Raw genomic sequence first — 25,753 nt, 5'->3', positions numbered from 1 at the left:
TGATAAGAAAGAGGATTTACCCATGTGGAGTGTAGACAGATATACATAGCCAAAGAAACTTTGGAATTCAGTGGGACTACTTCCTAATAAGAGGGCAACAAATTAAGTCAGTGGGCAAGATTCTGATTTCTTGGCCAGTACTGTTGAGCTGTGCAGTAGTTTCCCTATGCGGCCTCATGATCATATCACTCTTTTCCATCCCACTCTCCATTCCTTCCTGTTGTTTCACACTCATTTACTGTATGATTCTTCAATTTAGATTGTAATCTCTTCAGGGCAGGGAGCATCTGTTACTGTGTATGCCAAACCCAGCACAATAGGGGTGCTGGGTACCGCACAATAGGGGTGCTGGGTACCACACAGCACAGATATTTATTTGAGCACCACCACAGCACAAATATTAATAATTTAACAAACAATTTATACTGGTGTAAATCTGGAGTAACTGCATTGACTACACTGGTGTAACTGAGATCGAAATCTGAGCCATTGGACTAGTTGTATATGTAATTCAAGGTCCCATAAAGTTCTTCTGTTGACTTCAGAGTGCTTTGTATCAGGCCCTATGTGCAGTATCTGTAGAACCAGAACCTAATGGAAACCTATTTCACACCCCAGCAGTGAGTGAGCTGTCTGATATGGGGGTTGCAATGATGCAGACTGGAAGGGGCATAAAGCCAGTTGGTGCACTCCATAAACATGGTGACAGGTTTCAGAGTGGTAGCTGTGTTAGTCTGTATCAGCAAAAAGAACAGGAGTACTTGTGGCACCTTAGAGACTAACAAATTTATTTGAGCATAAGCTTTCGTGGGTTAAAACCCACTTCATTGGAAAAGTATTTTCCACTGCATGCATCCAATGAAGTAGTTTTAGCCCATGAAAGCTTATGCTCAAATAAATGTGTTAGCCTCTAAGGTGTCACTAGCAGGACCGGCGTTAGAGTTTTGAGCGCCCTAGGCGGACGGCAGTTTTGCCGCCCCGCGCGCTGGTCCCACGGCTCCGGTGGAGCTGCCGCACTCGTGTCTGCGGGAGGTCCACCGGAGCCGCGCAAGCAGCCAACTGTCCGCAGGCACGACTGCGGCAGCTCCACGGGAGCTGCCTGCCGCCCCCTCCGGACACCCAGGGTCAATGCACCTCCGAGGCAGCCGGCAGCCCGGGCTTTTCCCTGGGCCAAGGGACCCCCACCCCTGGGCTGCCGGCTGCTGTGGCGGCGCCCTGACCCGGGGGACACCCTGGGCTGCCGGCTGCCGCGGAGTTGCCCTGACCCTGGGGACACCCTGGGCTGCCGGCTGCCGCGGAGGCGCCCTGACCTGAGGGACACCCTGGGCTGCCGGCTGCCACGGAGGCGCCCTGACCCTGGGGACACCCTGGGCTGCCGGCTGCCGCGGAGGTGCCCTGACCTGAGGGACACCCTGGGCTGCCGGCTACCGCTGGCAGCTCAGACTCCCTCTCTGTCCCAGCAGCAACGGCTGCTCAACCATTTAAAAAAAAATTGGGGGCGCTTTTTGGCGCCCTCAAATCTCTGCGCCCTAGGCAACCGCCTAGTCCGCCTAAATGGTTGCACTGGCCCTGGCCACAAGTACTCCTGTTCTTTTTTCCATAAACATGGTGGCCCAGAAGCAAATGGAGCTAGGGCAGCTGAGCAATGCATTGATTCAGGGTAACTGCTAGGCAGCCACCACTGGTGAGAACCCTTTGGAATCCCTGCCAAAATGTAAAGTTGCTCCCAAGGGAGAGTGACACTACTGCTCCTGCCCCTCCCTCTAGATCAGTTCTCTTTTCAGCACATCCACAGCCTCCAGCACAAAGTGGTAAAAGTTGCACTCACAGGGCTAAATAGGGCCTATAATGTGTGTGTATAGTCTAGAGTTCTATTAACTCTGTTATAATTGCAGTTTGCTTTAACTGGTATCATTTAAAATCCTGACTCCTTGAACTGAGGAAGATATGTATTGGTATGGGTCAATAGGTATGGTAGGTAGTTATATTTAAAGGGTTTGAAGTTATTTTTATGAGCCATGGTGAAGTGTGTAAACCTTTATTTTTATCTTGAGAGCTGCTTAGCAATTCTTCCAGGAGACTTATGCTTTTCTAGTTGAAACACTTACAAATCGAGAGGAATACAATATTAGCAAAAGCAGAGACAGCTCATTTCTGGTTCCATCTGAGAATCCAGTTCATAATTTCCCTATGATCTTGGCTGAGACCAAAGGCAAGTTTTAACTTTGTTTAGTAAAACAAGAGAAGCATCGTTCCTTTTAACCAATAAAAGTCAATCACTCATCCAGTAGTCCCATAAAGTTTCTGTCTGATTGTATCTGTATCAGAGGGCTCTCATGTAGTACCCAAACAAACTGTATTCCTAACCTTGTTTGGGGCAGTACTGCTGCGTGGAAAAGTTACTCAAAGATCACGCACGTACAATACCTTCAGTGCTTGCATTGCCTAAAGATTTACTGCCAACGATTGGTTTCTTTTTCATTTTACTTGAAAAGAGTGCAGCTTGTTTCTTCTGAGAAAGAGTAACTGAAGCAAGTCACTTGCTTCTATCTCAATGACATCTTACAATTTTTTTTTTAAATGTCATTGCTTTAGACAAGAAACGCTGTGATGAGTAATTCTTAGGAGGAGGGGAAAAAAACTAGCTTACAAGGAACTGCTTTTATTAGCGTGCAATCTTAATCCACATACATGCAGATGAGTCTGTCAGAGAGCATTCCTCCCACACCCCCTTTTTAGAGGAAGTTTGTTGATGTATTACCGACATCTCATCTTCAAAGCCAAAAAAAAAAAAAAAAAAAGACAGCCATTCACAGGAAGGACGTACATTGATTTGTTCTCCTCCTGGAGCCTGGAGCAGAAGTACCCAGACTGCATGATGAAGGAGCATTGTACCACCTACAGTAGTGCTGCCTCCAGCTGTGTCAGTGACTCTAACATGGAAAGTCTGCAGCCACTCACGCCTAACTACATGTCTGTGTGTTTATTTGCAGAAGAATCTTATCAAAAATTAGCAATGGAAACTCTGGAAGAATTAGACTGGTGTTTAGATCAACTTGAAACCATTCAGACCTACCGATCAGTCAGTGAGATGGCATCTAACAAGGTAAGCGATGGGATAACTTCTTCCTAAAATGTCCAAGCCTGAAAATAAAAAGAATAAGTGCTGTAATGTAAGACAAAAAGTGTTGCTGTATGTGATTGTGTCCACCAGCAGACCAGCATGACGGTGCAATATCTGACAAAGTTCATTTAAACACTGTTGGTACTTTTCCTAGTACTTTATGTTAAGGATGGGAACTTTAATTGCTTTGAACTATCTGTATCCTTATGCTATTGCAAGAATTAAACAGTGCAAGTGGCAAACGATACCACAGGTTCTCAAGCAGAATATATTTACACTGTGAAATTAATCCTTGCATTTGGTGATATGTTCCAGTCGACCTTAGGTACATTTTTATACAGCTAGAAGTAGGATGATAAGTAAAAATGTTTCTTACAAAGTAACTTATAAATTGGAGAAAATTTGTCATAGAAAAGCAGAACCAGGAAAACATTTAGCATTCTGTAGAGTCAGAATTATAATATGGTACATTGCAGTAAAACCACATCATTACATTGATATTTATCTATCAGAAAATGTACAAGGTGTCAATAATAGCTGTTCCTCGTGGAAAAAAAATATTACCACAGGCCCCCACTGAAAAGTGTGTAATTGTAACAAATGATCAGGTTGGGGAAATTAACTTGGCTTTTCAATAATAATGGCAAACTCTAAACACTATGGGATAATGTTTTACTGCAACCGTCTCTTTCTGTAAGCATTTGGTTTGTGTTTTTAATATTATGGTATGAGTTAACAGCATTTTATATTCAGTACATGATTAGGGTGCAGTGCCATAACACTGGGACCTACGTAAGAGTGCTTTCATTAAAGGGCTGATTTTTGGGAGGAGGGAAGAGATGCAGGAGAATTTGAGTTTTCATACAAGGAGTACAAATTTGATAAAATTAATTTGAAAAAAAAAAATATCCCAAACTAAACTTTATGTTCAATGTAAGAAAAAATGGGGGGAAGGTTCAGAAGAAAAATACAGAAAAAATATAAAGGGAAAAAATACAGCAGACGCCCTGAATACCCCTCAAAATAATCCTTTAAAACCACCACTCTCTCCAACCCTGAGCTTCTGCTTCCAGCCTCCAATCTTCCCAGCCAGAGAAAGAACTGCTCTCTGTGAGCAGATGAGATTCTATTAAGAACCCATCAAAGTCAGTCCTTAATTGGCCAGAGGGGTTATTGTTGATTGACATAAGGCACTCCCTGGGACTATAGGCACCACCTCTGCAATGTTCCTAGCCATTGCTCAAATGAGCAATTGACTGGCATCTGAGCAGATGTCCTGCTTTAGCACCCAGCAGCACAGTGTAAGTGCACAAGATCTCAAAGCCACAAGTATTGCTGCTCCAAATTCAATATTTATGCCCATGCTTGTATGCAATATTTACACCCATCAACCTAATGAAGCAAATCCATATGGTTTCTGAAATGTGTGTGCTCTATCTCTTACAAAGATGTTAGACACTGTGTATTCCTTCATTCCTTTGCAGTAGCCCTCATTATTAGAACCTGTTTTACCTTTGTGCCACACAAATCCAGGGCTATTTTTCTTTTCCTAACTGGAAATAAATTACACCAGAAATGCTGAATCATAAACTGAGATTCTATGGAATATGTTAAAGAAATTAATCCCAGGTCATTTGAAATTTCCTCCTCCTCCACTAGTTCTTACTCCAGCATGCCGGGGCATAGTAATTAATACAAGTTTAATAGGGCTAGCTTTCAAGAAAAGGATATAATTATCAGCTTGCGTGAGAAACAGATCTAGCCATTAGTAAGGCTTTAGCCTGAGAAGAAAATAGGGCCTCACACATGGGGCAGAACTATCCCGTATTTTGAGATTTTCTCCCACATTTGGACTCTTACAGGTGGAAAGCTCTGATTAAGTAATTCAGCCATTGTGTAATTGTTAAATATGATGATTTTACTATGTGCACTGTTAGTGTTCATTGGTTAGATTCAACTTTCTTTAAACTTTGCTCATTCATATACTTGAACTAAAATGTGTTTGTACGTGTTCTGGTCAGATTCCAAGAGTCGTTTCTAGCTATGAAAGAATAACGTGAAATGGTTTGCAGCTTATTCTTTTTTTCCTTGCCATGGTAACAAACATCTGAACGAGTTGGTGATAAATGTCTCTTGGTTTTGTGCCATCATGGCAAACAGTTTTTCATGGCACACAGTAAAATTATTTCAAGTGAGCTGTGCAGTCTGAAATCTGTTCAGCTGGAAGTATTGAGGCTTTTGAAAGACTCTTTAGAAACAATCAGAAAATTTGACAACAAATTAATGGAACATTTTTAATCTCGTAAAGTACCTGAGTAGACTATCTTGCTTGAATCAAAAGCTTTTAAGTAGGGCATTGGTAAACAACAAAACAGTCAGATGTTTTGAAAACAGGATGCTTAGGCTCCACATTATTAAAGAAGAACGGAAAGAGAAACAGTGTAGAAAGGAAGAAAGCAAATAGACTCAGCACGATCCCAAGTGCAAGAACAGTATAAACGGTGACCTATCTTCCTGACCTCTGTTATTGCTGAGTTCCTGGCCCTGTGCCACTAAAGCCAAACTACGTCATTTGAGAATGATAGTAGGCATGGCACAGCTGTTGCAAGTGTGACTCGAATTTCCTGTCTCCTTCCTGACAGACGTAGTTTTAAAAGTACAGAGTTGCAACAACAGCAGACAGAGAGGGAGGATCTCTGAATTCATGTTTGCAGTGTGATTCTCAGACCTCTTGTACAAAAAGCATTTTCTGGGAGGTGACACTATCCTGGTCATAAAGAGTTGGCACATGGGTCTGCCAACAGTGTAAATTAATTAATCAAGGAAAGTGAAAAACTAGGGGCCTGATCCTGCTAGGTGCTATCCAACTTCAGCTTATATTGAGGCTAATGGGAGTAGAGGCTGCAAAGTGCAGGCTTGAGTCCAGCATAGAACCATTACAGAAAGGCAAGCTCTGTCTTCTGACTACTCCCTCACTGGGTAAAGTCTTTACCGGTGCACTTAATCCTGTCCTCCAAATACCCGAGACCTCTTGCTATTCCAGACCCGAGTCTCTGGGAAGCAGATTGCCTATCACACCAAGCATGGTGGTGGTTTTGGGAAATGGGAAATGAAATGATTTGCATTCCAAAATTAGAAAGAGAGCAAAGGTGAAGAAACGACCATACATCCCTAAATGAGTTTCTGTTCCACATTGCTTAGTCATTGCCCCTTGGCACTGGCCTCATTCCCTGTGGATTCCCTAAATGAAGCATTTGGAAATGTACAGAATACTGCAAAGATGGAGTTTATTATTTATGTAAAATACTAACAAGACAGTTCTCTAGTTTCAGCTTTGAGTGAAATAAAGCTAACTTACCCATAGTCGTCTGTAGATATTAAATGTTAATTTGTATTGTACATTAATACGTTATTGTAAGAGATGACTGTCATTCTGTATTTAGTGGCCTATCCAGTTCACTGCCTAGGCAGATATTGAGTCGTCTCTGGAGCTTTGTGAGTCATGGACTTCCTGATATAGCAGCCCCTTAATGCTGCATTTGGCATTATGCAGCTGTCTACAGACTCATCTTCCGTAGAGACAGAATCACAGGCCCCTGGAGCATTTGGGCTCTACGGAGTAAGATTGGTGGACACATTGGTGCATCCTCAAATCATAAAGAGTTGGGTAAATAATTCCCCAACTGACCTACTATGTGTCGTCTAGTTCTCCAACTCCCAGCTTGGTGGTTTTCTAAGGCCTTAAGGTCATAGAAACTAGGGCTGGAAAAGACCTTTTACATTACAGAGTCCATCCACTTATAAGTGCAGGATCCCCTGAATAGCACAGCAGTTTTTGAAGCCAGTATTCAGAGTCTCTGCACCCAGACTGTGCAGCTTTGTAGGTGATAGATGATAAAGGCTGGCTGGAAAGTAAAATCTGTTTCTGACAACTGATTCTGTTCCTTCCAGATTTTCCCCCAGAAAAGTTAGAGTGCATGAGACTACCCTAGCATAGCTAAGTTACGCTCCAGGGATCAGAGGAGAGAGACCTGAACCTCAGTCTCCCACGCCCTGGGCAAGAGTCCTAACCACCAGACTTTAGAGTTAGCTCTGTTTTGTCTAAAATAGTAGTTGCTGGGCCTGGATGTGGGAGACCCATGTTCAAGTCCCTGCTCTAAATCAGGCGAAGCCCCTTCTCTGTTGCTTTTGAGTAAGTTCTTCAGGCCCAGGATGGAATTTCTGGTCAAAATCCGTGACAGCAACAGTGCAGGATAGCCATTAGACTGGTGGTTAGGGGTTCACTTGTGGGAGACCCAGTTTCTAGTCCCTAGTCTGAATCAGGGAGAGCAGGGACTTGAGCCTATCTACCACATCCAGGTGATTGAATTGCCATCACCACTTGGATGTTGGCTATCCTCACCCTGCACTAGGCCAGAAATTCCACCCTGCCACCTGAGAGATCTTCCCAGTGAAACTATTGCTGGATCTAATATGTTTCCATGAAAAGTTTCCATTTTGACAACTGGGCATTTTCCAACAAAAAACATTTAATCCAAAAGTTCCCAGCGAGCCCTATGAATAATGTAATTCATTATTTGCAGAAACAGTTTGAATTTTGTATATACCTACTTTGGTAACATCACCAGGTCTTCCTCATTGGCACACTGGAAGTTAAGGGAGCCTTAACATTGACGATATGGCTCAGTGCTGCTAGATATACTGTAATATAACTCCTTGCAATTTGTCTCACCTGGATTTAGAAATGTCAGCTGTTAAAGAAGTCTCCAGGAGACGTGTGCGTAAGGAGCAGAATTAAATCCTGCAGGCAGATAACATTTTTGACCATCACTGTATACATAGGTATTTGCTAGCGAGACCACTCACCAAGCCATTGTATTTGTTATTTTGCAAGAGAACCCTAGCATAAACATGACTCTTCCACTTCACCACTTTTTCAAAGGGTGTTCCAATCAAACAAAAAACAAAACAAACCCAGAGAGACCAGCAAGCCCACACCTAACTGCCAGGAGACAGTGGCTAAATAAATCTGAGGGCACTAATGTAAACTCTGGCAGTCCACATCAAGCAGTTTAACATTGCTCAGGGCAGCATGCCAAGGGTCTATGTGCCTTGCTGCACAGCTTCCACATTTGCATTTGTTTTGTGAGTCTGCCAGCACTCAATCTTGCCCACTTCGTACGTGATGTTTCCCTTAACTGGTGCCAAATTGTTTAGTCTTTTGGTTACTTTACTGTAATTTCCTTTGTTTAATATGCTTTAAAATAGCCAATTGGCTTACAAAGAAAGGCTTGTAAAGTTAAGCAACAGTTAGCAAGACAAAGAGACTTCCATGTCTTTTGTTTTTATAAGCAGAGTTAAGTAGGTATGATTCATGGAATTCCGCACATCAGTTCCTGATGGGTTATTTGGTATTCCCCTCTATCGGCTGCAGCTGTTCAGCGACCGTCATTACGGAAACAAAGACAGTAACTAAGCGTTTGGGAGAACTCATGAAGTGCAAGTTAGCTGATCTTCAACAGCCATTAGAAGTGTATTGTAATTATCATTAAAGATCTTAAATGCATTCTGAAATGCTTGGCGCCCTTGTAAAGATGATGTAAACATACCCTAATGCTGTTAGATGATTCTTGAATTTACAGTTTTTGGAATTAGCCTGAATTGTTAAATCATTATGCTTGATGCAAAATGTGATAGAGGCTGTTTACACCTGAGGGTGAGGATTATTCTTTTGATGTAGGTTTGAACTTCAGATTCAGGTTTAGAAAGAATGCCTTGATCTAGTACAGGGAAAACAGGCACTGCATTTTCTGAAGATAATAGTGCAAATTACAAACGTTACATCTGAGATCCAGATTTTGAACAATCCAAGATTTGGGAGTATTGGATCCAGGATTTTAGTGCAGCCAGAACAGGGCAGGGACTAGAACTGGTTGGGAATTTTTCAACAAAACTTTTTTTTGTCAGAAAATGCTGATTTGTCCAAATGGATTTTTTCCCCATGAGAATGGATCATTTTCAATGAATTTTTTCAACTAAAAAAAAGGTTTGAAATCGTGGAAACAAAAAATTTTGACATTTTCAAAAGAAAAAAATCTGGTTTTCTGGTTCATAACAAGTTTTCATTTAAAAAATTAAGCTACTTAGAGTTTTAAAAAAATGGTCAAAAACAAAACAAAACATTTCAGAAATTATTGAAAGAAAACTGCAATTTACCCAAACCTGTGTATGTTTCTGTGTGCTGGAAACCAGTCAATGAGAGCTACAGGGATGGCGCTTGTGGGCACAGGCAGCACACAGAACACGCTGTCCCCCTCCCACCCTGGGGCCACAGAGACCTGTTAGGAGCCAGCCGCTTCCAGGAGCAGCATGGGGCTATGGCTGGCAGGGCAGGCAGCCTGCCTGAGCCCTGCTGTGCTGCCAGCTGGGAGCCGCCTGTGGTAAGTGCCTCCCAGCCAGAGCCTGCACCTCAGACCCTCTTCTCCACCCCAACCCCCTACCCCAGGTCAGAATCCCCTCCTACACTCAAACTCCATCCCAGAGCCTGCACCTCACACTCCCCAACCCCCTACCCCAGATCAGAATCCCCCTCCTGCACCCAAACTCCCTCCCAGACTCCCCACCCCCTTCTGCATCCCAGTCCCCTGCCCCAGCCCTCTCCTGCACCAAACTCCCTCCCAGGAAAAAGACTTGTATACAGGGGCCCCACAAAATCGAATAGCCCCAGGCTCACAGGAGAATTAATCCGGCCCTGTCCATACACTGAAATCCTCTTCCCTTGCTCCTTTGTTCTCTGAAATGAATAATTATAATCAAAGTTGATTATTCTGCCTCACAAATACAGTGTTAACAGTCTAGAGGAACAATTGTAATACTCCGCATGTAAGTCAGACAATCTGATGCTTTGGCCTTGCCAGCGCTAGAGCCTAGCCAGTTTCCAAATAACATCCTCAATCCTGAGGAGACCTCCTTTGTTGGTATGATTCCCCACTGTCTCCAACACGGGCCACTGCCCTTTAGGTTTGACCTTTTGTGGTGGCTTGACCATTTTGAACTTCTTCATTCTCCAGACATTTCAGTCATGCTGGTTTAGGGTGTGTCTTAAGCAGATAATTGCTCAAGGGCAGGTTCAAAAGGTGAACAATTATTTGAGGGCAAGGCTAAAAAGTGAATAATGGTTAAAAGGCGAGAGGCCTTGCCTGAATGGGAATGAAGTGAGGTAACTGAACATGGAACAGAATCAGTAAGAATTTGTGTAATTTCTTAGAGCAAAATCTTTGGTTTGGGGGGTGCTGTGATTGGTAGTTCTTTTGCCTTTAGAAAAGGTGGGATCTTTGATCTTTGGAGAAGTTCAGTTCCTGGTCCAACTTGGGCCCAGGCTCTGAGCCCTGATTCTGGTCTCACACCCATTTTATACTGGTATAAGTCAATTGGCTTCAGTGGAGGTACTCCTGGCTTGCCCAATATGGGTGAGAGAGACAGGCCCCTCTAAACTCTTCATCAAAACTGCCATTTCAGTTTGCCTGTGTAAAACCAGCAAGACAGTGATAATGCTCAGAAAAATGAGAGGGAAAAGAAGCAAAATGAACATTTTAAAAAAGAGAGAAACATTTGGGAAACTTAATAGTATTTAGGGATTTGTTCTTTGTTTCAAGTAGGAATCTTTCACCAATATTTGTCCTCTCCCTCTGTCTCCCTCTCCAGTTGGTGGTAATGTTGATACTCTTTTTGGTATCGTGTACCTTTTGGGACTCTTTCTTTGAGCTCATTGTGGTGCCAAACATGGAATTTAGCAGTGTTAGAAGAAATTTCATTTCTCATCACATTCACAAACATACCACCAATCAATGCCAACTCTTCACACATGTTCTGTCCGTTGGGTTCCCTTCTCACATGGAAGTCCCAAGCTAGCTTTCAGTAGGGCATACATGAACATAGTGGTGTTGGGTTATCAAAAGGAAAATGAGGCAGTTTGGGAGGCACGCTCAAATAGAATGCCTTAGAGAGAGAGAGACTGCTCTCACTAGAGGGCCTCTGCTTTATGTTTTAAAAAGAAACAACCCATTGTTGCACAGCGGGCAAATACTGCACACACAGATATTCCGCAAATTATTTGCCTAGTTCTGTGTTAGAATGATTTTTCATTACAATGTATTTACATTCATTAGTACATTCCATATGTTTTTAGATGGCTGCATTAGGTGTATTGTCATTTTGGGAGGACCAGCTGCCACTGTTTTTCATACAGTATTTTAAGAGATACAAAGCCATGTCTTACTGGGCTTTATTTACACTTTATGCCTCATCTTATAAAGCAAACAGACTTTTGCTGTTTAAGAGTTGCCAGTTTTTCCTCATTATGCACATCTAGGAAAAGCGATTTCAGGGTTCAGAATTATTTTAATTTCCCAGAGCTAATTTTCCTACCTTATGAAAGCCCTGTGACGTTGCTTAAATAAAGACTTCAGGATATGAATCACAGATTTCAATTTAATTTAAATGCTAGGTATATACATTTCACAACAGTAGCATTCTCATTCTCACACTCCCTTTGTTAAATGATAAACCCACTTGCCTCTTAGTCTTCTTTCTAAAGATGTAGGATCCAACTGAGACAAAATCACCTGAAAGATAAGTGTCGTTCTCCCCAGTCTGGCTCTTGGGAATGACTTTGGAAAAGAGCTTTAAGCCCCTTACTGTCTAAATGCATTGTTTAATGAGACAACAAAAAGAGCCATGAAGCCTGAATACATCTGTTGATTGGAGACTGACGGAGGCCGAGAACACTCTGGCAATCAAGCATAAGACTATATTCCATTTTCACCGCTGCAGGCTTAGGGATTAAAGGTCCTGAGTTTTGAGAGTAGTGCGGTGTGGGAGGCAGGGAATTCAGTAGCATGCACCATCCTCTCCAAATGGGCAGCTTCATAAATAGCTAATGAAGAGCGGGGGTGGTTATTTGGTTTGTGGTTTCTATCGTGGGCTCTTCCTACTAACTTGGTCAGCTTCGTTGGCACAAGTGTCTTTCTCATCAGTGTGGCTTTCATAGGTATGACTGATCAGACATTTTGGTATAAGACCTTCTGCCTTCTGGAGCATTGGTTTTTCTCAAGGCCATAGATATTGTTAGTTGTATCAGGCCTTTCTTTAATTAAGACATTTTATGCCTGTAGTCCGCTTGCTTTAGTCATCTAATTATATTTTGCTGTTGCTTCCTGTCATTCAGTTCAGACTGGTACTGATCTTTCTTTTGTTTCCTGATCTTTGTTTTTCATTTTCTGAGCCAAGCTTCCATTTAATTTCAGAAAACACTTTACACCTGTGGAACTCTCTAAAAATGCCTTTGGAAACCAAGATGTTTAGTCTGTAGTTAAAAAAAAGGACTTTTCCCATTTATAATTTTAATCTAAACTTATCACATTGGAGTGAGGTTAGACAACTATAATTAATTCCCTCCAAATTGTGGACAACCAGTTTTCCTAGGAGAAGTGCTATTAATTTTTGGCCTAATTTTGTTGCCACTAAAATCAGGATGAATTTTGCTATTAACTTCAGTGGGTGCAGGGTCATGCTTTTGGTTAGAACACATGACCATGTCAAATATGTTCTTTTAAAACACCCATTCTACTGAGAAGTGCTCAGTTGTGTTCTGTGTTTTCTTTTACATGGTAAGTAGCACTTACCATGGATGGATGCTATAGATAACACAATAGATAGTAATCTTCATTTGAGCTATCATTAGGGATTTTTGTTGGACTCTTGTCTTGCTGAGAAATCAGGCCCCAGCAGATTTTGGTAGATAAATAATTTTGGCATCAGACGTCCTGTCAAAGGTTTCTGTGGTAACTTAGTGAGTCAGGTAACCGATACAAAGCACTAAACTAACATGCTGAAGCAAGCTGTAGTTGTTTCTATTCATTATCCTGAAACAAGTGTTTCTACAGCTAGGGAAGGGCAAAATGATTCAGATGAAACAGAAACTGACCCGAATATCCACCCAAATAAAACGGAAGTTTATAATCAGACGTGTTGTGTTATATTAACATTGTGTTTTTATCTGTACAAATATTCAGTGTATTCCTTCTAATGATACACAGAACGAAACTGTAAATCTTATCAATGCTTTTGCTTTTATGCTAATCAAAAGACATGCTAATAGTCCAAAAAAATCCTATATGATACCAATCAGCTAGGAAAGCACTGACAGAATGCATCTGCCATTTGTATTCATAGGCAGTAGATGTTTTATAGGACTTGTCTTCAACTGGAGGAAGCCTTTAAGCAGATTTAGCCCTGCAGGAATGGCATGTACTTTCTTAATGTGCCAGCAAAGTCTCATGCATGTGCACCTTATAAACACATGACACATTTATTTTCAGGGAAGTCAAAATGGTGGTTTGGCCTGACCTTACTTTTTCGTCAACATCAGTTGATAGGTTTTTTTTTCCCGTTAGACCCACCCAGTTCTCATGAGGTGAGTAACATGAGCCCCAAGCTTCGCATGTGAATAGGGAAATTCAGACTCTCTTCTAAGCAATGATAATTCACAGTACATTCACTATGCAGGATCTTGTTCTAACCCTGTTATTATGCGTTTGCATATTTCAGCTTTCAATTATCTGGAAATGATCTAGAATCTATCTATCTTTCTTTCTTCCTTCCTTCCTTCAAGGCAGGTTCTGATTCTTGCAGTGTTCCAGCTTTTTTTATTATGTGTTTTCATATTTTCATTTTCTGTTATCTGGAAATGAGCTAGAAATACACACACACTTCATGGTTCTGATTCTTTAAAGGGAACAGCAGATTTTACCAGTAAAACATTAATATTAGTCTTACCTAGATCAGAGTGATGTTATTACTTTAAGGGAGGAGTCACTTAACATAACTGATTTAGAGCAACTTTTTCTTTAGGAGTTGTGCTTTGAATTTATTATGTATTTTTAAATCGTCATAATAAAATTGTGTAAACAAGTTTGCCATGAAATTATTCTTTTTTAAGTATTTGCTTGAATGTACGAAGGATAAAGCACTTTTCTCTTGACATAAAATGAGAAATTTCATGGCTCAATGTTTGTTTATCATTAAAAAATAAACAAAAGAGAAAACAAAAATCCTCAGTGTTTTGCATCTTGTTAAAAGTAGCTTCTAGCACATCATAACTTGATTGGGGCGGGGAGGAAAGAAAGAGTTGCAAAAGCACTGAAATGAAAAAAAGACTGATGGCTGAATATAATATGTTTACTGACTCTAGCCACTAAAATAATGGAAATTACCTATCAAAAGCTCTCTTCTTTTGAACTGATTCACCAAATTAATTGAAAAAGTTTTATTATTTTTACTGTTAAATTTATATTTAAAATCAGCTTCTCATCACTCTTAGAGAGAGTGCGGAAGAAAAGAAAATACACAAACTGAAATTTTGAAGTAACAGGAACAGTTGCAAACTAATCTTTTCTGATTAAATCCATTCTGTAACTGATGAAGTATGAGGAAAACTGAAGATAAAAATTTTGTTATTCCTCAAACTGAAGAAAGAACTTCTTTCAAGGAGTATTGGCTTGGCAGACTCAAAATAGGCCAAAATGAACAGTGCTTCAAAGTTCATATAGGTTTGAGGAGAGCTAGAATAATAGGAAATTACCTTTTATATAATAACTCTTTAAAAAAAGAAAGAAAGGAAAATCATGTACTAGTAGTTACCTGCTTTTCTGCCCGTTGTGAGAATTACCAACCCACATTTTGTCTCATCTGCTGCTCTTGGGAGTTTTGCTTTCATGTTGACAGTTGGGACAGTATCCTGAAATCCTCATTCAGCTCTCACTCAGGGCTGGTCCACACTAGGGGGGGAAATCGATCTTAGATATGCAACTTCAGCTACGTGAATAACGTAGCTGAAGTCGAATATCTAAGATCGGATTACTCACCCGTCCAGACGGCGCGGGATCGATGTTCGCGGCTCTCCGTGTCGATTCTGGAACTCCGTTTTGGTTGATGGAGTTCCGGAATCAATATAAGCACGCTTGGGGATCGATATATCGCGTCTAGATTAGACGCGATATATCGATCCCCGAGCAATCGATTTTAACCCGCCGATACGGCGGGTAGTCTGGACGTACCCTCAGGCAAAAATGCTCTTAAGGATTAGACACCTATGAGATTTAAATACCCAGCTCTGGAAGAGGAGACCAAGTGTTGGTCAATATCTGTTCTGGTTTCAAATACTGGTTTATCTAACTTAAAAAATCTGCTATAACACAAGCCTGCCACAAACACCGAAACTGAATGTTCAAAGTGCACCTGGATACGTGCCCTGTGGCCTGATCCTGCAAATACTTATACATCTGAGGAGTCATTTCCCTTGTGTGTATAAATGTTTTCAGAACTGGGCCTTAATTCCTATTACACTGGTAAATTTCTGTGTTACCTGCTAGATTTTAAATATCGAGTGCCAAATTCTTCCCAGGTAAAATAGAAATGAATGGAATTACACCAGGAATGAATTGTGCCTTGATACCAAAAGTGGTTAGAACAGGGGTAGGCAACCGATGGCATGCGTGCCAAAGGCGGCACGCGAGCTGATTTTCAGTGGCACTCACACTGCCCAGGTCCTGGTCACCAGTCCGGGGGGCTCTGCATTTTAATTTAATTTTAAATGAAGCTTCTTAAACATTTTAAAAACCTTATTTACTTTACATACAACATTAGTTTAGTTATATATTACAGACTTATAGAAAGAGACCTTCTAAAAACGTTAAAAATGTATTACTGACATGCGAAACCTTAAATTAGAGTTGAATAAATGAAGACTCGTCACAGCACTTCTGAAAGGTTGCTGACCCCTGGGATTAGAAGCATGATTAAGCTGATCATGACTTGGCCCTGTTGCATTTATCAGCTGGGCTGGGGGACGAGGGGGGTGGGGGAAGAGGAGAGGAAAGGAAACAAGGAGAAACCATACAAACACTAATGATATCCTTGCAGGTAAGAATTCTCTCCTGCCTTTTGTTCTGAGGACTTCTAAGAAACAGTGGCAAAGTGAAGAATGTAAGATGGTATTTGTGTCAGAAGGTTGGGTCACGAGGGCAATGCAGTTTATAAACATTTTTAGACACCAGAGGTTTGCAACTAAACTGTTTCATTAAGACCAAGGGTGGGGAGCACCCACTTTCTGTATACACATTCCAAGCAAAGGCATTACAATATCATAGCAGTTCTTTTTTTCCTGTACTTGCCTTTGATGTCTGTAAATGTTTTTAGTTTTTCATCCACTGGGCCAGATTGTAGCTTGAAGCAAATTGGTGTCGCTTCATTGACTAAAAAGGAACTGTGCTGATTTACACCAGCTGAGGATCTGGCCCTGTGTCTTTATTGTCTCCGTAATGCATTGTGCACACCTATGATGTGGTTGTCTGAAGAGCAGTAATAATAATGGGGTTACCTTGAGAAGAAGCACTGGGCTGGAAAATCAATAAAAGGGGTGTGTGAATTTGGGGGTAGGTCTTTGTTTAACCTTCTGGCATGAGAAGGAAATTTACTTCGTCCATAGAAAGCCAGACCATTATTTTGTTCAGCTGACTTACCAGGAGGAAAATGTTAGGGAGGTGCACCTTTTCCCCCTTCCCCCCACATGCACCAGGTTCAGTACTGCAGCCTGTGAGCTGGAACACTACAGCCTTGTCTACACTGCCACTTTACGGCACTGAAACTTTCTCACTCAAGGATATGAAAAGACACACACACCCCACCCCTGAGCGCGGTAAGTTTCAGTGCTGTAAAGTGGCAGTGTAGACAGTGCACCAGCGCTGCGAGCTGCACTCCCAGCTTTGGTAGCTGCTCCCCTCGTGAGGATGATGAAGGGCTTGTCTACATCACAAAGTTGCAGCGCTGGTGAGGGGGTTACAGCGCTGCAACTTAGGAGGTGTACACATCTGCAGGGCATCACCAGCGCTGCAACTCCCTGTTTGCAGCGCTGGCCGTATTCCCGTTTTGTCTCGGGTGTAGAGGATCCAGCGCTGGTGATCCAGCGCTGGTAATCAAGTGTAGACACTTACCAGCGCTTTTCTTGACCTCCGTGGAATAAGCAGGTATCCCAGCATACCTGAGGAAGCCTCTGGTAATCAAGCAGGTCTCCTTCCCCGGTTTGCTCTCGTGTTCCCCGAACCCCCGAGCAAGCTGGTCTCCTTCCCCGGTTTGCTCTCGCGTTCCCCGAACCCCCATGCAAGCAGGTCTCCTTCCCTGCGGTTTGCAGGGGGGTTCGGGGAACGCGAGAGCAAACCGCGGCGAAGCTGGTCTCCTTCCCTGGTTTGCTCTCGCGTTCCCCGAACCCCCCTTGAAGCCGCCCAACAGCGCTGCAGTGTGGCCACGTCTAACACCACTTGCAGCGCTGGTTGCTGTAAGTGTGGCCACTCTGCAGCGCTGGCCCTATACAGGTGTACTAATACAGCTGTAACAACCAGCGCTGCAAAATTGTAGATGTAGACATACCCGAAGTGAAGTTTCCTTACACAGCCTTTCCAGAGCCGGCACCCCTTGCACTTTTGGCCTGGTACACTTGCATAAAGATTTCCCTAGGGCAGTTTCCAACTTGTCCGTAGAGGAAAGGAAACCACACACCTATCGTAGAGGCAACATGTGAACATTAACAGGGCTAGGAATGAAGCAAAGATTTGCATCTTAGATAAAGTAAAACTGAAGATGTTTCACTATATGTGAAAATAACATCTAAGAGTATTAAATGAATTATAATGAAAGGAATTACCGACAAAAAAAAAGAGAGCGAGACTCTGATACGAAACTGGGGCTCCAGTGCCCCAGTGAATACTTCAGAAGTGGTTCCAGTATCAATCAAGGAATGATTCAGTGTCTGGCTGAGCAAATTTGGTTGAAATTACTTTTCTAGTCATTACAGGAAAACTCCACACAGCCTGATTGCTTTTTCTCACCACTCTCCAGATGTTTTCAGAATACTGTTTGTTGTTCAGAAGATCAGGCATTCTTTATGTTTGTTTGGGGTCCGTAGGCTTTTCTTCCTTATTTTACTTCTATTAAAATAATGTGTATTCCTTTTTTAAACTCTGCGCTTGAATTGCACTATCTGCTGATCAGGGCATGGGATATGGAAAAGTGACTCTGCCACTGACTCCCTGTGTTACCATGGCCAAGTTACTTCACCTCTCCGTGGCTCAGTTCCCATCTGTAAAATGAGGATAATAATGCCTTTCTCTGTAAAATATATTGAGATGATTAGATGAAAGGCATTGTATAAATGCAAAGTATTATTATTGATTGCAGGGATGCAGCATTAACTCTAAATTCATTCACTAATTCTCTGAAATGTGTAAGTTGCTGTACAAAACATGCAATACACAAACCAATTGGCATTTTCTCATTGCTTGTGTACATTCTGTTGGTTTTATCCTTTGCTGTCAGATTGGTTTAGCTGAGAAGCCACTGCAGAGATTTTAACATAACATCATTCATTGATCTGTGCAGAGGGAGCAACATGCATTCTCCCTACTGGTACTGCACACAAATGGCACACAATAAAATAGAATCTCTCTGGAACATTTGCCATCAAGTGAAGCTCAAGAAAAACCCAGAGTCCCATAAAACGAACAGTTTATATGTGTAGTGATTGCTTTTAAGTGTTATTGAATGTCCTCCTCATGCCTCACCAGGCTGTACATTTTTAACTATGTCACATTATTGAGGAAATTCTATGAATAAATTCATATTCCAGCCATGTTCAGACAGTACATTGCAATGATACCATTAAAAGTGCATGTATAATCCCCTCTATGTAAGAGGATGATAATTGCCATGGCTGGAGTTGGTCATGGTAGTGTTTTTAGCAGTGTTACAGTACCTCTTACCAGTCATGTAAAGGTTGCTGATTATAAGCCTGAAGAAGAGGGTGGAATGTGCTTATTTATTACTGAGTGAACAGAGAAAAGGCATGGTTTTGTTTAAGTTCAGAGATGAGAGTCAAAAGATCTGGGTTCTATCCCTTCTCTACTGTAGACATCCTGTGTGACCATGGGCAAGTCATTTAATCATTTTGTGCCTCAGTTCCCATCTGTAAAATGGGGATAATAATACCTGGTACTTCTCTGCATTATGGTAGCAGTGCTGCCAGGCTGCATTTTTTAATGTCTGCATAGTGCTTTAAGTGCCTCAGCTGAAATGCACGATTCTGTATATGTACAAAATACTATAAAATCCTGTTGACACAACTTCGTTTGAAAATCATTTTTACGATCACCTGATTGTGGTGGTTCTTTTGAATAAATAAAGGCCCTGATCCAGTAAAATCCTTCAAAACATGCTTAACTTATGCTTGAAGTCTATGGGACTACTTCCATGCTTAAAATTAAGCATGTGCTGAAATGCTTTGCTGGATTATGGCCAATGTGTAGTTTTCAAGCACTGAGCTAGAATTCATCTCCTCTTTTATGAGAGCTTTACTTTTCATTGTGATTACACAGATAGGCGAGTGTGCATTAATTCCTTACTTTTTTGTTTATAACTTTAAAAAAACACACCAAGTTTTGGCTTGGTAGTTCCTTGATTTTGGATCAAGAGACTTTAACCTCTCTCAGCTGACATGAATCTTAAAGGAGATTTAGTAACTGAAAGTAATTCCCCAGCGTGCCCACAGCTCTGGGATTCCTGACCTTCACATCAAACATCATTCACACCTCCCCCTTGCCAGGATCTTATAACATATTCCTAACTGAACAGATCATGTGCCAGAGACCGGTGACACTGACACACCACATTAAGTTGCCTAAAGCCATGTGACAATATCCCTGCCTCCAGTCACTTTTAAAGTGAAAAATACATGTTTCTTGCTAACAGGCATTTTCAGACCCTGTGCTCTGTGGGTGTTGATCTGTTTCTCTACATAATCTGGCTGTGGGTGGTAGCCAGTTAGCTGATCTATCTTCAGTGCTTTTACTTTCATGTCTAGCCCACCCAGTTGTGGATGATTCTTGCTATACTCTGATTAGTGGGTTCCTTGGTGCTGTTCATTTGACACGGGGTATAGGATTTGGACATTTGGAATGGTTGTCTGTCTAAAACCAATTATATATTATCTGACCTTCAGTAGTTAAAGTGGTTGAACATTTTATGAACTAACCCATTACTGTCTGGAGAACACGTTGATACATGTGGACAGATTGTCTAGAGATAAAGCATCACAGATGATGAGAGTAAGGAGTCCAACCAAATATTGCCTAAAGTTCTGCCATGCTGGCATTACGTGATAAAAGGGAAATGGCAACAGTTAGCTCTTGGACTTGAGTAACTGAAAAATACTAAAAACAGATTTCACACTTTCATTTGCTCAAGTTTTGATCATTTGGAACAGGGGTTATTTGTGTGCAGAGGATGAAGAGAAGCTTTGTGAGCAGGTTCTGACCTATGGGTGGGTGCAAAGCCCAAGCTTTGGTGTGCAGACTTTGTATGTGTGTGTGCAGGAAGTACAGGGAGTTAGTGGAATAATAGGTGGAAGTTTCCTGTATTAAAAGAGAAAGAGGGAAACCTGTGATGTGTGCCAGGCAGAGTTGCGATAAACATGGGAGACATCGTGATTCTACAACTACCCCTAGAGATCTCTGTCAGCTGTTCATTCTCCCTTCCATACCTCAATCCATCACACTGGCAATTCAGCCTGGGTGGGGCTTCTGTGACCGAGAGGCCTCTTGTGGCTCCTGGTTTGGCAGCATTGGGTAGACTGCCCCGATTAAAATGGAGTCTCCACTCTGTGGACTTTCCACAAGAGGCCTTTGCATAACTGCTCAAAAAATGTTTTTTACTGGACCAGCTTCTGTTGGTAAGAGAAAGAAGCTTTACACAGAGCTCTTTTTTTTTGGGAGAGGCACTGTCCCTCTCTATGTGGATAGCTCCTGGCGCAATGGGGCTCTGAGCTCAGTGGGGACCTTTGTGTGTTCCCATAATCTAAATAACAATATTAACCACTGTGACAGACCCAGGCCAGTGGGGTACAGGAGTCTGGTAGAAGGCAAATATACTGGTCCTATTGGCATCCAGCGGGGGTGGGCGGGCGAAGCCCGCCCACTTCTAAAGGGCCTCCCCCCAGCCTAAGGGGAGGACCCACAGGTCTGGGACACCAAATAATTACGGGGGACAACTAATGAAAAAAAAACAGGATCGGGAGTGAGGTCATAGGGCTAAACGAAGGGAACCCGATGGGGACACCGAGCAGAGAACCCCGGACAATGCCCACTGCTCCTCGAAGACATCAAGGGAGCCAGTGGACGCCTCCCAGAGGAACTCTGCCCGGATGCGTGAGCAGACGGAGGAACGGAAATAGGCCCTACAGTCGCAGGAAATCCCGTCGGCCAACCTCCTCTCACTGGTGTTGTAGATGGCCAGTTTGGCCAGGGCCAAGAGGAGGTTGAGAAGGAGATCCCGCGACTTCGTGGGGCCACGGATGGGGAGCGTGTAGATAAAAAGGTGAGGGGAAAAGTGCAACCAAAAACGCAGGAAAATATTCAGGAGGAGCCGGAACAGGGGCTGCAACCTGGCACACTCCAAATAAACGTGCGCCAAGGTCTCCTTCTCACCACAGAAAGGGCAGGTGCTAGGGACAGATGTGAACCGCGCCAAGTACACGCCCGTGCTCACGGCTCCGTGAAGGCGCCTCCAACTGATATCCCCGGCGGGCCTCGGGACCAGGGCAGAGTACAAGCTGGCCCACCGGGGCTCCTCACCCTCGAGAGGCGGCAGGAGGTCCCGCCATTTGGTATCGGGGCGGGATGCGAGGGTGAGGTAGTGAAGGGTATGGAGCACGAGCGAGTACAGATGTTTCCGTGGCGCGGTCTGGAACAAAACCGGCACACAGAGCTCTTCTTCGGGTCAGAGCTGCGTGTAAGCTCACAAGGTTGTCTCTTTCACCAAGAGAAGTTGATCCACTAAAAGATATTACCTCACCCACCTTGCCTCTCTAATATCTTGGGACTGATGTGGCCAGAACAACACTTCATACAAAAATGTTTTGTTTTTTTTATTACCAAGTTTCAGTGGAATAGGCCAGCAGGGCACCAAAACCTATTGCAAGACGTCCCTGTATGTGCTACTTGATTGCTGAGTAGTACCCTGAAAATAGGCATATTATGACAAAATAATTCAGTTTATTTAAGTATATTTCTGTGTGATGAATGAACAATACTTTATATTTTACTAAATCCATCAGGGGCTTAAATATAGCCATTGCAAGCCATTGGAAATTCTTATTTAGTGTGGTGTTCACCAAAAACACAGTCTAGCAGTCCTGGAAAATCAGTTATTTTGATTCTTTGGGCTTGTAAATGTCACACAAAATAGTATAATTGCTCATGGTTCTCTTTTTAAAGCCAGTGTTTTAAAAGCTTTTAGAAACTAGCTTTTGTTTTCCTTAAGCAATGTTAGAATTCTCAAACAGTGCTAGAATTCTCAGACAATGTTAGAATTCTCGAACAGTGCTAGAACTCTTGCGGCACGGCTATTATCAATACTTGATTACAATTGGAAGGGAAGCCTCACAGTAAAGGAAGGAGAATATCATATGGTACTGTTGCCATGTTACTGAGATATTCTTTTTCCTTGCTGTAAGTACGCTTGTATATTGGTGGGGGCAGATGGCTACATTACAGCAGTAGGCTTCTCCTCTATGTATGTCCCCTAACACACATGGAGAAAGTCATATGACATCATCCCAATCAGCACTGATAACACTTATTCAAAGCAGTCAGAGAACAGAAATAATTTCAAACCTAAAATTTCACTTTTATTTTAGGAATCCTGTGTGACAGCATACAGATAATAGACAGCAATAAAATCCTAAAGCAGTATGAATCTTTATAGTCACTAGTGATTTCTTACTCTGATTTACATCACATACACAGTAAATTGCGGTTTTCCTATGATTTCTCACTGACAGAACAGATTGTTTTCTAATAAATTAATTGCTTTGCAACCTTAAATGTCAATGAAAATTCTGATTAAATCTATAAAAAGGGATTGTGAATGCATTTATGTAGCAATTCAAAGCAATTGATTGAAATTTTAAATTGTGCTTTGTAGACACATATTATAGGGTTAAGGTCTATGGATGTGCTTATGGTTGTAACAGAGGTAAAATATATAGATATTGATAATTTATCATCAGAAAACATTCCCAGTTCCCTTTATCTTGCTAGAGATCTGAAATATAAATCAAAATCAGGATTACTATGGAAGGAGTTAGCAATCCTGTTTTAAAAAATCTCTATGTGAACATTTGCACTGAAAATCATCTGTCTCTGAAATGATGAGGATTTTAAAACATATGCAGAGATTGAGATCAGGAGGCTGCTGCCTACTTTTGACTTATTTAAATATGCACAAGGTTTCCTCCATTTTAATCTTCCTTTTGAAAAACATGGCTGTATTGCTATAGCTGGCAAAGCCCCTCAAAAAACATTTCTTCCCTGCATAGCGCAGCTGAGCCAGACTAATCTGGAGTGGGGACCCCCTTCTGCCAGCTAAGCAGCCAGGACGATTCATAATTCATAAGTGCTTCAAGCCATCTAACTGAATGCATTTGGATTAGTTCTTGCTTCTTCGTGCAATCCCTGATTTCATTATTCTGTTCTGCCAGCAAATAAACCCACATACAGCTCTTCTGCAGAGATCGAATGCAAAGCTTGTCTTTGGCTTGGATTAGCAAATACCATGTTTTTTCAAGTCTTTTGGCTTTTATGAATATTAAGCTTTTAATTGACTGGAAAACGGGGACATCCTTGTTCTTGTGGAATTCCTCTACCTGACCTGTGAATTCTTCATAAGGGATTTGTTGATTCTGTTGTGGAATTTTCCAAAATGCCTGAAGCAAACTATTTATTATCTGTATCTTGGGGTTACATCAAGGTGGGTTAAGAATCTTGAAAGACAATTTATAAATCACTGTGTTATATATTACAAATCTAAGATATAAAATACAGAAAGCATATGCTATTTAAGTTATTTATATATACTGTATAGTAAGAGATAACATCCCTGTACGTACTGTAAATGCAACATACATACATGCCATTTTTTTTTCCTTTTGATAATTCACTTCAGAGGACAGAATAATATTGCTATAAAAATAGTTTAATTTGAAAATTAGGAATATCATTTTGTACATATTAGGATGAAAACATGTTTATAATCCTGCATTGTAATATACTATATCCAAGCATACATGTTTTCTTCTTTAGATTTACAATATATTTTTACTCTGTCATGCATTCCTAATGTATGCAATTGCCTTTATTTTGCAAATATATAGCAAAACAGAGCAAATATATATTTAAAATTTAGGCAGCATGTGGAATTGAAAACCAGTAGAGGACTTCAGTTTTTGAGAAAAATTGCTTAAAACATAGTCTTCTCCTTCATCAGCAAAACCTGATGTGCACATTCTGTTAGAAATTCATTATTGTTAGTTTAATATGACAGTAAGAAACTGCCAATTCCGACAGTGCTGAATATTATCTAAATCAACCATATGTTGCTGACTGTGTTCTGAAGATCTACACAGTTTATTTTTCAATATCTTGTTTGTGGATTTGCATGTAATGAAGTTACAGTTAAATTAATGTAGAACGGCATTCAGAAAAATGTCAGCTGTTTATTTATTTATTTTATTTCAACAGTTCAAGAGAATGCTAAACCGGGAGCTGACACACCTGTCAGAGATGAGCCGATCCGGGAACCAAGTGTCTGAATACATTTCAAACACTTTCCTGGGTAAGACATTTCACACCAAGCTTTCATATCCCACAGGAATAGGATTTCATGGGAAATAAATTAGCCACTAGCCTGTACTTGTGCCCATTCTTTAAAATAGTTATCCTGTACAAAACATTGCTGAAATGTTTTCTTTTTGGGTAAATGACCTAGATTTCAAATATATAATGGGGGAAAATAGAACAATGTTTGGATAAGTATTTCCTCAAAATAAATAATTTCCTCTAAATCTAACAAAATGTTTCTGTTTTCAAAAAGATTTCATGAACTTACTGTTAGCAGCACTATGCATGATTTTCTTTTGACCTTATGTAAAGGACAAGGTCACACACATACTGCTGAATACTTCCCTTCTTTGCACGTCTTTTGTCATATAATTGCATAATTGCCCTCTCAAGACAGTAAACAGCCTTGTCTTAGTCATTTTCTATGCCACTTGGTATGTGTTTATGAATTTACCACTGCTAATTCTGGGACTGATGCTGAAAATGTTTACACCCAAGAATAACCTTTCTCATATTTGTTGTTCTGTTGAAACTGTTGGGGTTGTGGACGTGAATCAGGTGTTTAAAGGGTTGGGCCCTATGGGATTGCATTATATTTGTTACACAACAAGTAATTTGCTGTAAATGCTTCACATTCAGTTTTAGAATTTGTAAGTATTCTTAAAGAGCAGAAGTTCAGCAAAATGCTGATGCAGCACTTAAGTCCCACTTAAGCCCTTAACACTAAGTGGTGCATTCGACCTTATTTGGAACCTCTGTATTGGTGTGAATTTCACCCAAAGAGAAGAAATGATCTGACACACACTGATATTCCTGTCCAGATATTGTAAAACAATTCCTCATGTCA

The 25,753-nt window shown here is 41.4% G+C and overlaps 1 protein-coding gene across 4 annotated transcripts in view; it reads left to right on the top strand.

Moving 5' to 3' along the window:
• Positions 1 to 25,753, top strand: part of PDE4B (phosphodiesterase 4B) — a 378,929-nt gene that overhangs the window by 339,160 nt on the left and 14,016 nt on the right. For 3 of the 4 annotated variants that reach the window (XM_030572883.1, XM_030572884.1, XM_030572885.1), the window contains 2 exons: positions 2,994 to 3,106; positions 24,808 to 24,901. In XM_030572883.1, coding sequence (XP_030428743.1) covers positions 2,994 to 3,106; positions 24,808 to 24,901 — 207 coding nt within the window. Of the gene's footprint in view, positions 1 to 2,993; positions 3,107 to 23,603; positions 24,038 to 24,807; positions 24,902 to 25,753 lie in introns of those variants that run through there. The other variant, XM_030572886.1, reaches the window with a different exon arrangement.

This window comes from Gopherus evgoodei, chromosome 8 (genome assembly GCF_007399415.2).
Source record: "Gopherus evgoodei ecotype Sinaloan lineage chromosome 8, rGopEvg1_v1.p, whole genome shotgun sequence".
NCBI lineage: Eukaryota > Metazoa > Chordata > Testudines > Testudinidae > Gopherus > Gopherus evgoodei.
Note: the sequence above shows the minus strand (reverse complement) of the source record. Positions and strands in the feature narration are given on the sequence as shown.